Consider the following 15,607-nt stretch of genomic DNA (forward strand, 5'->3'; position numbering starts at 1 on the left):
ATTGCGCTTGGCTTCCTTCTCCTGATCATTACAAGGGTTGTGCTCGCCTTTCTCCTCCTGTTGTCTCAGTAGTACACATTTCCTGCCCTGGCAGCTAGTAATGAATCGCGTGTTTGGGTTGTGGCAGCATCTGTGAATTGATTGAAAATTAATATGGGCACAGGGCAGAGAAGTCCTCAGGCATTTTCTGCAGTCTGTGTGTGTGTGTGTGTGTGTGTGTGTGTGTGTGTGTGTGTGTATTTCATGGCTGGTGTAGATGGGAGTATCACTTAGCAGTTGCTGAAAGGAAATATTCAGTACAGAATCAGATATTCCCTCAGGAAAGTAGTCACAATGCTATTGTCCTTTGTTTTTCTGCTCAGAAACAATCACATTGAAAATATTTCAATAGCTTTTCACTGAAATAGCTTTAGGTTATTTCAGTTATTGATGTCAATGCAAGTCATTTGTGCCTGCCTTGTGACCTTGCCTCCATGAAATGATATCTGTGAGTAAACAGAATGGGTGTGTGTGTGTATATGAACAATAGCTTCAAAACCCCTTTTCCCATTGTACATTTACAGTATCTGTTAAGCATTTCTAACTCACAGAGTATATTTTTAATGTCATTATATCATAATATCATTGTGCTGTCAACAGATGGCAGATGTTTCCTAGGATCGCTGACAGGAAATCGTTGTCCACCTCTGATGTTGATTTCCAGCTCCATATTATTGACCCTTCAAAGGCTGTCCAGCTGCACGTGAGGGCCAACTCAAGGAACAACATGTTGGTGCTGGACAGAATATGACCACAATACAGCTCCACACAGCACCCTGTTATCTGTGGTGTGTAAGAGTTAAAAATATCCAGCTTAGACATAAAGAGGTTGCCTAGTGGATGGTTTTATGTTTCAGCACACTATACAGTTATAATGTATCTTTTTTCCATTATGTGAGTTCTGTAGGATAATTATCCCACATATGGGCATTCTCTCTATGCCAATGCATCGGTAGAAGAGTAACATCTTTTCTTTTTTCCGGTTGTTGTTGTTTTTAGGCGCCACTGTTGTCTTGATATTGCAGGTCTGCAGTATGAAATCTGAATGAGTGATCACAAAGCAAGAGTGCTTTTACCTCCAATCGGGACTCAAGCTATTACGAGACATCTTTGAGCACTGATCCACTCTGAGGAGAGCATCTTGAACCACATCCTGGTGCCGCAGATGATGAAAAGCTCTCAAGTGTTCTTATTTATTTATCTATTTATTGCCATGTGAAAGCTCAGTCCATTAGCTCTGCTCACAGCTGAGATACAAGCACATGGCGACTGGCCAGTGGAAGACCCTTGATTGGAGTTAGCCTCAACTTGTGGAGCTGGGTGGATATTATGATTCCTATTTGCATAAGAAATGCAAAAAATAAATCTAGAGAGTAGATTTGTTACAGCAGGTTGTCGAGACACAGTGGCTGGTTCTGTCTCCATGTAGTCAGCTGCAAATATTGCTTGACCCCAACAAAAGGTTAACAAAAGGTTTTGTTAACAAAAGGTTTCTCAGTGGTTTACAGTAGTATCAGATGTACTTAAAAACATACTAAAAGTTTACCAAAGTTTGACTCCTAGCAAGGCCCCATTTTCAAAATGGCGGCAATCAGGTCCTTCTGGGGCAGTAGCCTTACTGGTCATAACTGGCAGGAACCGGTTGTCCACCAGTTTCCATCCCCAATCCACTGGATTCATGTCACCTTCCTTTCCAATCCACACCATGATCTGGAGGTAAACTCTTTGGCAGTGGTATTTGGATGAGGACTCAGTTGGAGGCAGACGTTCTGGGGTAACAAATGATCTGGCGGTAACGATTTTGTAGCTAAAAAGGTTGTAGCGCAAAGAGGCAAGTGAATCGGTACTCTTTCCGCCAAACAACACTGCCATTGCCTTGGTCCCATCTAATCTGTTAAGCATTTCTAACTCACAGAGTATATTTTTAATGTCATTATATCATTTTTACAGCAAATGGGGCAAGTTTCTTGGTTTACAACAACGTGACTCATGGTCAAAATTGAATTTAGAGTGCACTTTTTCAGCTAATTCAACAATGTCATCCTCTCTCAACACAGGTGTTAGAAATCTGTCTAATGTTCTGTTGACAGTTGAGTTACCATGGCGACAGGGAAAATAACTGCCAGAAATAACTGCCAGGAGATAACTGCCAGAAAATAACTGCCAGAAGGAGGGTGGGGTTTAAGTAGTTTTAAGGAGGAATTTTGTGCTGCCAACAACATTTTAATGGGGCAAGCAATAACTTAATGTCAGTATTATCTTCCACCATCTTCTGAATTGCTGGAAATTGTGAATTTAGTTTTGTTGGGTTTAGTATAATGCCATCTTTATACTCAAAAATATCTATAGAGGATGCATTACATATGTATTACCTTATTCAAATTGAAATGAATGACCATTTTAGAGGGTAGTTGTTTATGATCAAAGTTATATAACTCCAACTTAAGTTACTTTTAACTTTTACATTGAATGTCAAGTCTGTGTTTTAGCAAAAAAAAGGGTATGTGTCCAAAAACACGTACTGAGTAGGAGTTACATGACATAGGCTAAATCGTTTACATCTCTGGTTCACCCCAAAGATAAAACCTTACAGTAATATCACAAAATCATGTATTCCATAAGTATGTAATCATCTCAGTGCAATTTAGACAAGTCCAATGGATTCATAGACCCAGAAAACATGGGGTTAGACACCAAGATTACTTGGCTAGGTCAAATAATGAACGAGTTAGGATATTTTAAGGGCTTCCTGCTCATCTTGGACGCCATCTTGAAAATTACACCTTTCTAGTGGTCAAACTTTGGTAAACTTTTAGTATGTTAATAAGGACATTTAATACTACAAAAAACAGCTGAGAAACCTTTTGTTAGAATTTTTTTAGGGTTAGGTGTTTTTTCCCCCCATGCAGCCGCCTAATGGGTCACAGACACTGATAACTGCGAAAAGGCATTGTGAATTATTTTGAAAATCCTTTGTTTTTTGCTCTTATTTGAACTTGCTTACCCATTATTATGACCGCCGCTAGCATAGCGTAGCGGTCATATGGGGATTGTCAAACGATTCCAGGGACACCGAAACACTGAGGAGATGTTCTGAACTGCATTTAGTGACTGTACACCCATCGGCCTGTAGTGTAGTAAAGGGTTGCTGGTAGAGGATGATGAGGAGAGGAGCTACAAGGCAGGACTGTCTCACGCACACTCTCTCTCTCTCTCTCACACACACACACACACACACACACACACACACATGCACGCATACACACACGCATGCACACACACACACACATCCAGATGCAGACACACACACACATAAACACACACACACAGACATACACACACTCACACACACACTCAAACACACACACACACACACACACACACACACACACACACACACACACACACACACAGGCACGTACATACAAGCATGCACAAAAGTTGCAAGAGTAGGGGATGGAGTAGGAGATGGAGACCAATTGACAAGCGAGATTTTGTACAGGACTGAGCGGTGGTCATATTTGTACCGCTATGTGGTACATCTAGTTGAAATTAATCTGGATAAGAGGAGCAACACAATGCAATACCAAGAAATGTCTCTCTGGTTTGAAGCACATGCTGTCCAAGGTACCCCTATTATCTATATAATTTCGATATATATATATATATATATATATATATATATATATATATATATATATATATATATATATATATATTTACCCTGTATTGGGCCTGCTTGTCTATGGTGCTATGTGTGTGGTGGTGTACATGTTTGTCCATGTTGGTACTTGTTTGACAATTGCCTAAGCATTGGGATGATAACCAGGTAAAAGTAGGTGTAGCCTATCTCTATTCCATAGGGTCTGCCTGCTCGTGAGGATTCCCCCGGCGACACCTTATGATTGGCAGGCTTGATGTGGGTCAGGTAGGGTAAGGATAGTGGGACAGCCATGCCAATCTTAAGGGATTTCTTTTTCATTGGGTCTGACCTAAGAGAAGGGGGTGCAGCCATTGTGGTGTTGCTGTTGCACTCTCGACTGCAGGATGTGGGGTGCCTGCGTGATTAGATTAGGCGGCAACCTGATCTTGGCAGATGCCTTCTCTGGGATAATCCCAGTTTAGAAGGGAAAGCTTGTAGCTCACAAAAAAGAAGCTTATCTTTAAAAATGGATGCGAGGAGTCTTTTTCTGGCCCTTGCCTGCCCAAGCTGGTGCAGCTGAGGGAGTTTTGTGGTGTGGAATGAACAGAACAGGTGGAGAGGAAGAGCATGAGAGAGGAGAGGGAGGAACAGTGTGATGAACAAATGAAGGGTGTGAAAGTGTGTGGGGAAGAAAGGAGAACATGCAAAAGAGAATGAAGAGAAAGAGAAAAGTGTAGGTAGAAATGAAGGGAGATTAAGTTGTTTGTTTTGACTTGTTTGTTTGTTTGTGTGTGTGTGTATGTGTCAAATAGGGATAGCATGTAGTAGCAGATAGTAAGAAAGACAGGCTCAGATAGAATGATCCAGAGCATGATGGAGAGAAGAGAGAGAGAGAGAGTATGGTAGAGAGCAGTAGTAGGGTCCACTGACGTATAGTAAAGCTGTGACTCATCTGTCAGGCCTGAGCAGCTCTCTTCTGCGTGCCGAGTGGTGTGCCAGACCACATAGTTAGTGTGTCTCTGGAGTGGGTAGGCCATCAATAATTCAATAAAACAGACACACTTTTTACTCTCTCTCTCTCTCACTCCATCTCTCTCTTTCTCTCTTCTCTCTATCCTTCTCCCTTCCTGCCTCCATCTCTCTGTGGCATTCTCTATGCACTCTGCAAGATCTCAGTGCGCTAAAGAAAGGGAGAGGCCAGATGTAAACATGGGCCCCTGCCAAACAGCGTTTGTCTTCCCCGACACGCCCCTGTTTGTACGGAAAACGGAGTAGAAGGCTTTGGAAGGGAGTGTGGGCTCAGCGTAATCTAATTTAATTTAATTCAGACCAGTCTAAGTTTACTTCAGAAGAGTCAAGTAGTCAAGTCATGTCAAGTAGGTTTTATTGTCATTTCAACTATACAGAGATAGAGGGCTTATTGGGACAAAGGATGGATGCCTCCTCACTAACAACTAGACACACATCCAAATAAATTATATAATGAATCTTATTTCTTAGAGGCAAGCAAAGGGTATGCTGTAGTTATGTATAACATGAAAAGGTTCTGAGGCCTAACTTATGCAAACTTTACTGAATGTGCAGACATTTACAAGAATAATTCATTCCTTTAGTCAAAACAATTACAGCTGATTAATGGCAGCAGTTCTGGTGTGCTGCAGCTCCACTGAATATTGTGGAAAGAACTTGCCTTTTTTCACTTTTCATTTCAGTATTTTATCATCACATACACATTTATACAAATTATTTATACACATGCATATACACTGTAGATAGATTTGACAATGACTGTAGTGGAGATAAGGGAAATGTAATGATTGATTTCTTAAAAACCAGGGTAATTTTGGGCAAATTGAGTTATTGGCTCTGCAAGCATTCTCCCTGAGAAGCAACAGTAAATGAAGTACTACAAAGCACTTTTCCAGCCACAGAACAAATAGTAACACTTTACTTGACAGTATCGACATAAGAGTGACATGACACTCATAAATACATGACACTGTCATGACACATGAACCCTAACCTCTAACCCTAACCCAAATCCTAACCATAACCCTAACCCTAATCCTAACCCTAACTTGTTATGACAAAAACCCATAAACAGTAAAAGAAATGGACGAACAGACTCTGTCGTTTTCAATGGGAGGGCACTGACACAATTGAAGGATTTTTCAGTTGGCTTTCCATCGTACTGCGCAGACTCGCACTTAACTTTGTGACGTTAGCCATCGAACTGAATCTTGTAACTCGTATGAGATGGTTCACACAGAAATTCTCCTCACACTTCCTTCACATTCAAAGTCATCAAAGTTAAACATTTGTTAATGTATTATTATTAATATCATCCTTACAAGTGATATCAAGTCGTGTTAATGTTGAAACTAACAGACATGATCATCTTCAAACACAGTCATGGTAAAACAAAACAAAAAAGTTATAGCCTAATCTTCTTTCCACTTTTCCAACCTACTGTCAATCCATCGAAAACCTCTGAATTTTGCTGCTCTTATTTCTTCATTGTATGTGCCTTCTTATTTACTTTTTATATTGTTTACTTGAATGTTATGTTTGTCTGTGGACCTAATTGGTAAAATATGTCTTGTCTCCACCGTGGGATAGTGGGAAACGTAATTTCGATCTCTTTGTATGTCTTGACATGTGAAGAAATTGATAATAAAGCAGACTTTGACTTTGACTTTGACTTTGAAATGATTAACGTTACTGCCGTTATTAGGTTTACTTCTATGCAATGCTTTACCTTAACATACAATGGTATTGTAGGCTACATAGCTTTGTTCATGAGTTTCCGAACAATACGGTTATTTCCCTACTGTGCGACAGAAAGACGTACAGGCATAATTGCGTCAAATTACGTCAAAAGTTAGCTTCCCTACAACCGGACATAACTATTCTTCTTACGGGAACCCAACATTACGTACGAGGTAGTTGAGCCTGTTTTGCCTTCTATTGTTAATGTAGATAATACAGAAGCTACAATGTCGGCACAGGATATATGTTTTATGAAGTTATAGGATTTCAAAAAAATCCTAAATGAATGGGCGTTCTATGGGGTTAGCAGAGAGTTGATAACCACAGCTCCATGGGTGGTTCTACTTCCGGGAATTCGCCTGCCCCCTTGCAAAAACCGAATGACACTTAATGACAGAAGTGTTATGTCATAAACGTTTATGACTTGATTATGACACGTTCATGACAGTGCCATGTCACTCTTTATCGATACTCTCAAGTAAAGTGTAACCGAACAAATTAACTTGCACAACTGATGAGTTACATAAGTCTTTATATATAAATGTACCATATTGTATGTATGGACATATCATGAATGTAATCATGTATGCATACATGGATGTATGAATAACATATAGCTACAAAGGTTGTCTGTTTGTTTGCATGTAGACAATCACATGCACTGTATGTTTTTTTTCTTTTGAGTGGCATATTTGCATTTAATCACAAATGGACCCAAATGGAGCAGCAGAAAATGAAAGTGAGGGGAGAGAAAAATCAAGAGGCAGAAGGATTCCAGTGAGAGAAAGCTTCCCCGGTTAAAAGTGCATTAGTGGGCATTTAGAGTGCTAATCCCAGAGCCTTCAGTAACCTCCTAATCTGGATTAGAGAGGGTTCACATAATCCCAGGGGCAAGGCCAGCAGGCCCCTCATCTTGAGCTACACCCGCCCCACAGTCTCACACCACACTAACTCTGAGGTCATCTCAGCTCCCTTTCAAAACCCCTTGAGCATTCCCAAACTCAAAAAAAGGACTCAATTTACCAGGACTAACTCAAGCATTCCCAAACTCAGGAATAAGAAGACGGATTCAACCTACCAGGATTACCTCAGGCATTAATGTCTGGTGAGGTAGACAACGCAAAACTGACTGCAGTGGGCTTAGAGAAGGAGGACAGGTCTGTTCTGTTTATTTACAGACAGACACTCCCTCAATAATGAGTATGAGTGAAGTCAGTGGAGCCAGCCATTAAGTGGTGAGGGGTGTTACACAATCAGACATGCCATTCTCACCGCTATTTCATGCAACACGCTGAGTACTTCTTTAAGGCTGATTGACAACAAAGGAAACACAACATGCCGTGAGAGTGACTGATTGCAGTGGAGGGTGCTGGAATGATCTGATGAATCCCCCTCCAGATGCACTTCTGCCGTCATCAGGCTGTCTGTGTTCCAGTGATCCTTCTCTCATCCTCAAATCAGTAAGAATGTGAGAAGGTTGAGGGGGATCAGGGTCAATGGGAGGACAAGCTAAATTCATACAGACAGTATGACGAGGTCTCTGGCCATGTTCCTGAAATGCCATGCAGAGGCATCATGTAGAATCACTCCACAGGCAGAGATGGAGCAAGACCATGGAACACTCCCATTCATTCCCAGCTGAAATGCATTACAGGTGGTGATAGATAAGGGGGTAGGATAGATGTAGGTCTGCATTCCATAAGATGAATGCATTTAAACAAATGACAGACTTCCAGGGTTTCTGCCCATATCTGCCCAGATTGCTAATGCTACTGCTATGTTTGTGTCAACAACTGATTTTTTAAAAAAAAGGAAAATTCCGGTTTTTAGCACTTTAAGGCCCTTTTCTGGTTTGTTTTGGATGAACTAGAGTGGTGGACACCGAAATTTTGACGATTGGTCCTGTCTCGACTTTTCTGACTCTGTTTTGAATCGTCTTTGACTTCTCAGGGTGGCTGGCAATGGGCATACTGTAGTAGGCTACTCAAACATGTCCTAAAACAACCCTTAACGTTCGTTTTCAAAACTGTGCAACTCACAGAGTGGTTAGTGGTGTTCGTTGATGTTCCAAAACAAGTAGCGTAGCGAAATACAGTTTCTGTCGTCTTTTATTTGCCATTTTGTAAAATCCCATTGATTTCTGTTGGAAGACTCATTGCATGTTGATATTACTGCGCCACCGTCTTTGCTTCAGGCTCACAACTGAGCGGAAGTTTATACGCAGTTGTGAGGTGTCTGAAAAAATTGTTCCACAGTAGCAAATAACGGCTGGAAATCATACATTGCGCCGATATATTTAATTTTAATAATCAACGAACACCACAAACCACTCGGTGAGTTGCACAGTTTTGAAAACGTCTGACGGACGCAAAATGTGTCCAAATTCACACCCATTATTGAATTCACACCCATTATTGAACTGTTGAATTGCTCACGGAGTACTTATCACATATAAATCACACAGATATCACGTGAAGGAGCAGAACCTGAGCTTTCCCATGATATTAGTAACTCAACAGAGAATAATGGGTGTGAATTTGAACACATTTTGCGTATACATACATACCACACATATACATAGGCATCATAAACAGGCCTACATATAAATTAAAGGACCATTGGATCCAGGGGAAATGTGACGTGAAATCAAAATGTGACAATAATATTTTAACGTTATCTTTTTGCTGGGTGATGGGGTCAGGTGGGGCTTGAAAATTCCCCACCTCCAAAGTGGGGGAATGACGGGAAATGTTTGAGAATCACTGCTCTATGGCTTCTTCGGCAGATATCCTCTCTAAAAAAATCATGATGTCTATTCTCAGAAACATGCCTTGTCAGTGTGGCCCCAGATGCCCTTTCGCCAGCCGGGGCCAATCGGATGGGCCCCCCGTGGGGCGGCCCCCTGGAGACAGTCGCTAACGCGGCTTCCCTGCGGCTCGACGGGGCACTGCGCGGGCATGGCTTAAAGTAGTGAGGCAATTATGTCAACAAACCGAGGCAGACCCCCGCCTCGGCCGCATCGAAAATGAGGGTGTCCCGAGAGAGCTTTGATCGGTGGGGGCGCCATCGTGTGTAAATACCAGCTTCTGTTAGAAACGTCCTCATCGCTCACTGCCTCTGGGAATCCCACTCTGTCCTGTGGCCATCCCTTCCTCTCGTCGCCATCACTGCCATTTGACAGGACCGGAGTGAAACAGACCTCAGACTTGTGGTTGGTGAGACAGTTGCAAGTGAGAGTTGTCAGCCACGGACACGGACATTTTGACTGGTGGAACTGCCTGCTGGAGAGTGAGCAGCTTTGGTGTCTCACTCCTCTTGAAGGGTTCCACTCATCTTCACGCCTTGGCCAACCACTCACTGATCTTAGGTCAGATTGAACTGAGTAATATCAGAACATTGTCACTAGTTTTACAGGTTTAATCAGTTATATTTGTTTAGTTTGTTAGACAACAAACAAAAAATAAACATTTTAAACTCAGAGATCTGTTTTAAATGTCATTTTTGAGCCAATGTGTGAGACAATGTGTCTTATTTGACACCCTGCTTGTAATGATTTGGCTGATGAGCTTGTCACAGCTACTGTAAAGGTCAAGCAGAGTCCATCTTCTTGGCTGTCTGTCAGCAGGGAAGAGATCGATAGAATTACCATAGGCTACCAGGATTAGTGATAATGTCACACCGAGATTCCTGTAACATATATGTATATATATGCAGCTGGCAAACAAAAACACCAAAAACAACTAAAAGTTGAAAATGGAAACTTGCCAGAGTAATCAGAGAGACTAACTGAGTACAGTTTCATAGCTTCAGATTAGGCCAGCTATAGAACGCCGGTCATTATTGGGAAAATAAGTCCCAACAGGATAAACCCGGACCCCAACGCGCCATGAAAATCCGTTGCCATTGACAGCGGTCATTATTTCTAGGTCCTTAGACGAAAATAATGACCGGTAGAACTTTGGAAATCTCATTCAAATCAATGGAACGTTTTACTTGCATTGTGAAGAGCCGTATATTAATCTCTTCTATTGTTATGCTCTCTCACCCCACAGGAGTCAGCATCATATGGCCCTTATTGCAAAGCCCACGTGTAGTGAATGACTTTGGGACATCATATGGCCCTTATTGCAAAGCCCACGTGTAGTGAATGACTTTGGGACATCATATGGCCCTTATTGCCAATCCCAGGTGTACTTTGTGATTTTTCCTCTTTGCACACACGTCAGTAGAGTCTGAAATCTGAAAATCGCATCGATATCACCATTGTGATACTTTACAACATGTTGCACTTTGATCATGTAATATTGTATTCAGACATACGTTCATAAGATTGTTCATAACACTGCCTCCACATTTGAGGAGATTTAGTCCAGCCCCACTCTGAGCTAATGAGCAGGGCTACTACGTCCACTTTAGGGAGAATGTAGGGTATCTATGCCTTTTGCACAATCAGTCTTCTCCTTTAAAGCAATCAAGGCCAATTTGATAATTATGCTATTTTGTATTTATCCCGGTGTGTGTGTGTGTGTGTGTGTGTGTGCGTACGTGCGTGTGTGTCATATCTCAATTGCATCTTTCTGTTCTTCACTTGCTCTGGGACTGTAGATGGAAATTAGCTAGTAGCTAAATCTGGTATAAAGCATCTTTTCCCTCAATGTGATTATTGCATTTTGCATATGGTCCCTGTAGAAAATAAGCTTGAAAAATGTAGAAAATAAGCTTGAAAAAATGAGCTTTTCCCGTTACAACTCGAGTCAAGTCTGACTGAAACATTTAAACATTTCTGAAGAGTCAAATTGGCCAGACTTTCCTCTACTTTGTATCCAGTCTCAAACCTCTTATCTCCTAACCCATTCTCCCAACAATCCCTCTAAAACAGGAACATTGATGTATGTGGTGATTACATGATGAAGATTTCAGTGAATATATGAGGGGAAATGAATGCATAAAAATAGCATGGCATCGGAGAGATGAATTTTATGCAGCCTCTTTTTGGTTCACCCTTTGTGAGGATGGGTGCTTATATTACACAGCTACAGTGTGAATAAATAATGATTCAATTAGGCCCTGTGTCTTCACCCATGCATATGATAGACCTCTGATTCTCTATTCTGAGATAGGAAGCCTACGGCTGTCCAAAAAAGTTAGATTCTGATGATAGGTCTGTCTGGGGATATATTAAGCCCTGTAGATTTGTAGGGTAGTGTGGTTCTGGTGAGGGTGCAGTGAAACCTTTAAACTTCTAAGGCTGAAGTCCAAAAAGGCACAGACTATGTGCAATGGGTTCCAGAAAAACCTTTCAAAGGTTGTGTGCTTGTCTGAATGTCTGTTAAAATGTGTCTATTCAGTCAAGTATTTGGGCAACTTGGTATGTCACTAAACACAACTGACATGATGATAAGAACTGAAACAATGCTAAATATATTATTTAAAGATGTGAGCATTTTCAGTTTACCCCAATATTTCTGGGGTTGCTACACTATGGATGTGGTCTGATACAGGGATTGTGAGACCCAGGGTGACTATCAACCTGAGTAGACAGGGGCAATTCCTGTCAGCTGATAGATCCAACTTCAGGTGAACAAGCAGAAGTGGCAGAGTGACATGCCAGAGTTAACTGAGATGACATCAGAGAAAATCAGCGGAATTTAAATAACTAATGGTTGCATGCTAAAGTGAAGAAAATACACTACCAAGGGGGTTTAAGTCACCTGTGTACTACCGTACCTTGTAACAATCTTGTCAGTGCAGACATAACATCACATTTTGACAGAGATGATGGCTAACCATGTTGCTGTATCACTCTGTGGCTGCTTGTCTCAGCTGACTAATAAAATCATAATGATTTTTGTAAATCGAATGAAGCTTTAGTTATCTTGCGCTAGATTATTTCCATCAGCCCACAAAAGTTAAAAAAGAAAAGCACACACAACAAATGACATCATAATCACACACTTGCTCCATTTGTTAAGAGGCACATTTTCTCCATCTGATTGATTATTCTGGGAAATTAGGTGCCTGCGAATAGACCACTAACTCAGTTTGTTCATTCTCATTTCACAATCCCAAAGCCCACACGTCTCCACCACTTCCACTTTCAAATTCGACTGCATAGCTGCTACATTTTCATCATCAGTTCGCCTCACAAACATGGAAGAGCCGAGGTGTATTGCTGAACTATTGCCTCTTGGTCAATGCCTGACGCGTCACCACGTTCAACTAGTTTACGTCCATGAGTGAAATCAGCCGAACCAATTGAATTAAACATTCTCTGTTAGTGTTACCAAACTAACCAATCGCAGAGGTGTTTTTCTCTGTCCTCCCGCTGTCATCGGAAGCAAACGTGCGCAGCCAGGGGCTTTTACCCCGTGGCTGCGCGTGCATGTTACCATACAAAGCCTTTGGTGGTATTTAATCTTCGACGGCGAGAGCGACGGTGGACAGCTCCAGTGCTGAAAATATCTCCGAAACGACGCTCTCACTGTCTCGTCTGAATCCATCTGTGTTGTACAGAGCGTTCGTATGACAGCAACAATCTGGCACTATCTCAGTATTTAATCCATATTTTATTCACTGTTGTTGTCTGCTTGCCGTCCATTGGAGGTGGCGAGAAAAAGGGTGCGTAACACCTGTTAGAGACTCAAAAAACTATTGACTATAGGCTAGTCTAACAGATTTCTCCGTGAGGAAGAGAGCAACGAGTGTGAGAATGATGAGTTGCTATTTGCTCGCCACACGGCTGTGCTGACGCTAACTAATCTCCGAAAGCAAAAATAAAGCCGTTTATATATCCGTTTATTCCTAAACCCGACTGCTTTCCGCCACAAACAGCGGACATGGATGGAAAGGAATTTACTGTGACGAGAGCGCTGAGTGGATTTGTGTGGCAGTACTGCTTCCTTGGAAACTAAACTAGACCCTTGTAAGTGCATCTTTGTAGGCTACTGACACCAGAGGATCAATTTTCATTGTCAAACAAGGGTTTATTTTTTATACAACTCTGACCTCCCTTTTTTGCTATTTGAAAGTATTAAAAGGGACCTGATTACGTCTGAAAATGGGGAAAGAGGAGTGCAAAACCATGCTGGATGCTCTGAACAAAGTGACCGCTTGTTATAGGCATCTGGTCATAGCTCTAGGTAGCACTTCAGACTCCCAGAATCTACGTGAAGAGCTGAAGAAGACTCGCAAAAAGGCACAGGAGTTGGCTGTGGCCAACAGGACTAAACTGACCACTCTTCTCAAGGATAAGAGCATCAGCAAGGACGACCGAGCCGAATACGAGCGGCTATGGGTGCTTTTCTCCAGCAGTATGGAGCTCTTGGAGGTAGACATGAAAAGGTCTCTTGAAATCGGCCAGGATTTCCCGCTGAAAGTACCCACTCGGCACCTCATCCAAACGGGAATGACGGGAGCCACCACGACTGTGGCTGCCCGGGCCATGAGTGTGCAGAACATGAAGTATGATGCCGACGCTAACATCGATACGGCGGACCTGAAAGACCTGGAAACCGAAATCGTGCAGGTCGGGCAGATGAGAGAGGAGATGGAGATGAAGGTTCAAGTAGCACCGTGGGCAGTTGAGGCGAAGCAGGAAGCTGGTGCAGAGCTCAAATCCACTGTTAGTGTTGGAAATTCCTCAGTTGGCGTTATATCCATCTGCGAGGAAGAGCCTAAGGATGGAGAGGACGGCGAGAATGATATCATGAAAATTTTTGCCGGCATCATTTTTGTCGCAATTTTACTCATGGCTGCTATTTTAGGATACCTAGTGATCAATCTTTCGTGAACGAAACTAACGATTTACTTGCATTCAAAGTGTTAATCATTTGAGTGAACGATGAACAGTGTACTGAGGTGCCCCAAAGACGCTGATACAATGTTAAGAAAAGGTAAACGCATTTCAGAAATAGGCTAATGTTTACCCATGCACAACAGGGAAACGAGAGACGCATCTGCCAACTCGACTGTGGTGGCCCAGTGTTGTAGTTAAATGTAGAGAGCTCTATGAGTGGATTTGTGCTGATATGAGAATAGATGATGGTGCTCAGCAATAGAAGAAGAGGCACATAGGACACAGACGGGTAACACAGGCGTGTTAATGGTTTGGACAATGTCAATACCAGATATAATACGAATGGATTAGTCAAAAGCATGTATGCATTAACGTCCGATGGAATAAATCGCCCAATAGATAGAATAATCATTTTTTAGTGCACGGACGTAGGCTATCACATGTGCTGTATGGAGTGTCTGAAAGTAGAATTAATAATTGGAAAACAGTATATTAGCAGATCTGTATCTGTGCGCAAAGACTGAGCCTTTTGGAAAAAGTTATTTTTCTAGTATGGAAGTATTTATCGCCTCGCTCACTTGGTCCATGCTCATTGGATGGCAGTTTTCTTTTCCATTTGTACGAGTAACCAGCCTAGACAAGCTTTAATCATATTCCCGACGTCCTTTTAGCATAATAAGGTCTCGTTCAAATCTAGTATGAGCTCTTTTATTCAGGATTACAGATTCTTGCGCTTAGTTTTATTGGTTTCTGTTTTAACTTTTCAAAAGGCCTCTCAATCTATTGTGCTGTCCTCTGCCAGTGAAGGCGTGTGCAGGGTTTATGTGATCATGACGGGAGTTAGTTTATTTGTATATAATTGTTATTACTATTGTTGGATTATTTGTTGAAATAGTGTATATACAATAAAATATATTTATTATATATAAATCTACATATGTTTACGTTTTGATAAATGTAACCCCCACTCAGTATTTAAAGGCATGTGGTGATTGTGTGATGACAAGTATTATAACATAGGGTTTAAGCCTCCTTGAAGTAAAAAAAAATCAAATGGGACCAAAAGGGCAGTATTTAAAGAATTCTTGAAATTACAGAGATGAAAGGACATCCTGCAGTAAATTCACTATGTGTTCACTGTGTGCTGAGTGTGTTTCACTAATTTACGGATTTAGATAAATGCAGAGACCAAATTTCCCTCACGGTATCAAAAGGGTATATATACTTATACTTATGTGCACCTGGCTACCACATGCATTTGAGCATGTTGGCTTTGCACTGCAAAAAAAATCATGCAAATCTGCATGTAAGACAGCAATGCAAATGCAAACCCTTGGCAGGACAGGTCTGTGGCAGGACCT

At 41.6% G+C, this 15,607-nt stretch overlaps 1 protein-coding gene across 1 annotated transcript; it reads left to right on the forward strand.

Annotated features, from left to right (window-relative positions):
- Nucleotides 1-12,789: 12,789 nt before the first annotated feature.
- On the forward strand, nucleotides 12,790-15,180 carry si:ch73-167i17.6 (regulator of G-protein signaling 9-binding protein). The gene has a single exon (XM_048262307.1). It carries the CDS (start codon nucleotides 13,509-13,511, stop codon nucleotides 14,238-14,240), a length of 732 nt encoding a protein of 243 aa, XP_048118264.1. The 5' UTR covers nucleotides 12,790-13,508; the 3' UTR covers nucleotides 14,241-15,180.
- The last annotated feature ends 427 nt before the right edge of the window (nucleotides 15,181-15,607 follow it).

This window comes from Alosa alosa, chromosome 14 (genome assembly GCF_017589495.1).
Source record: "Alosa alosa isolate M-15738 ecotype Scorff River chromosome 14, AALO_Geno_1.1, whole genome shotgun sequence".
Classification (NCBI taxonomy): domain Eukaryota; kingdom Metazoa; phylum Chordata; class Actinopteri; order Clupeiformes; family Clupeidae; genus Alosa; species Alosa alosa.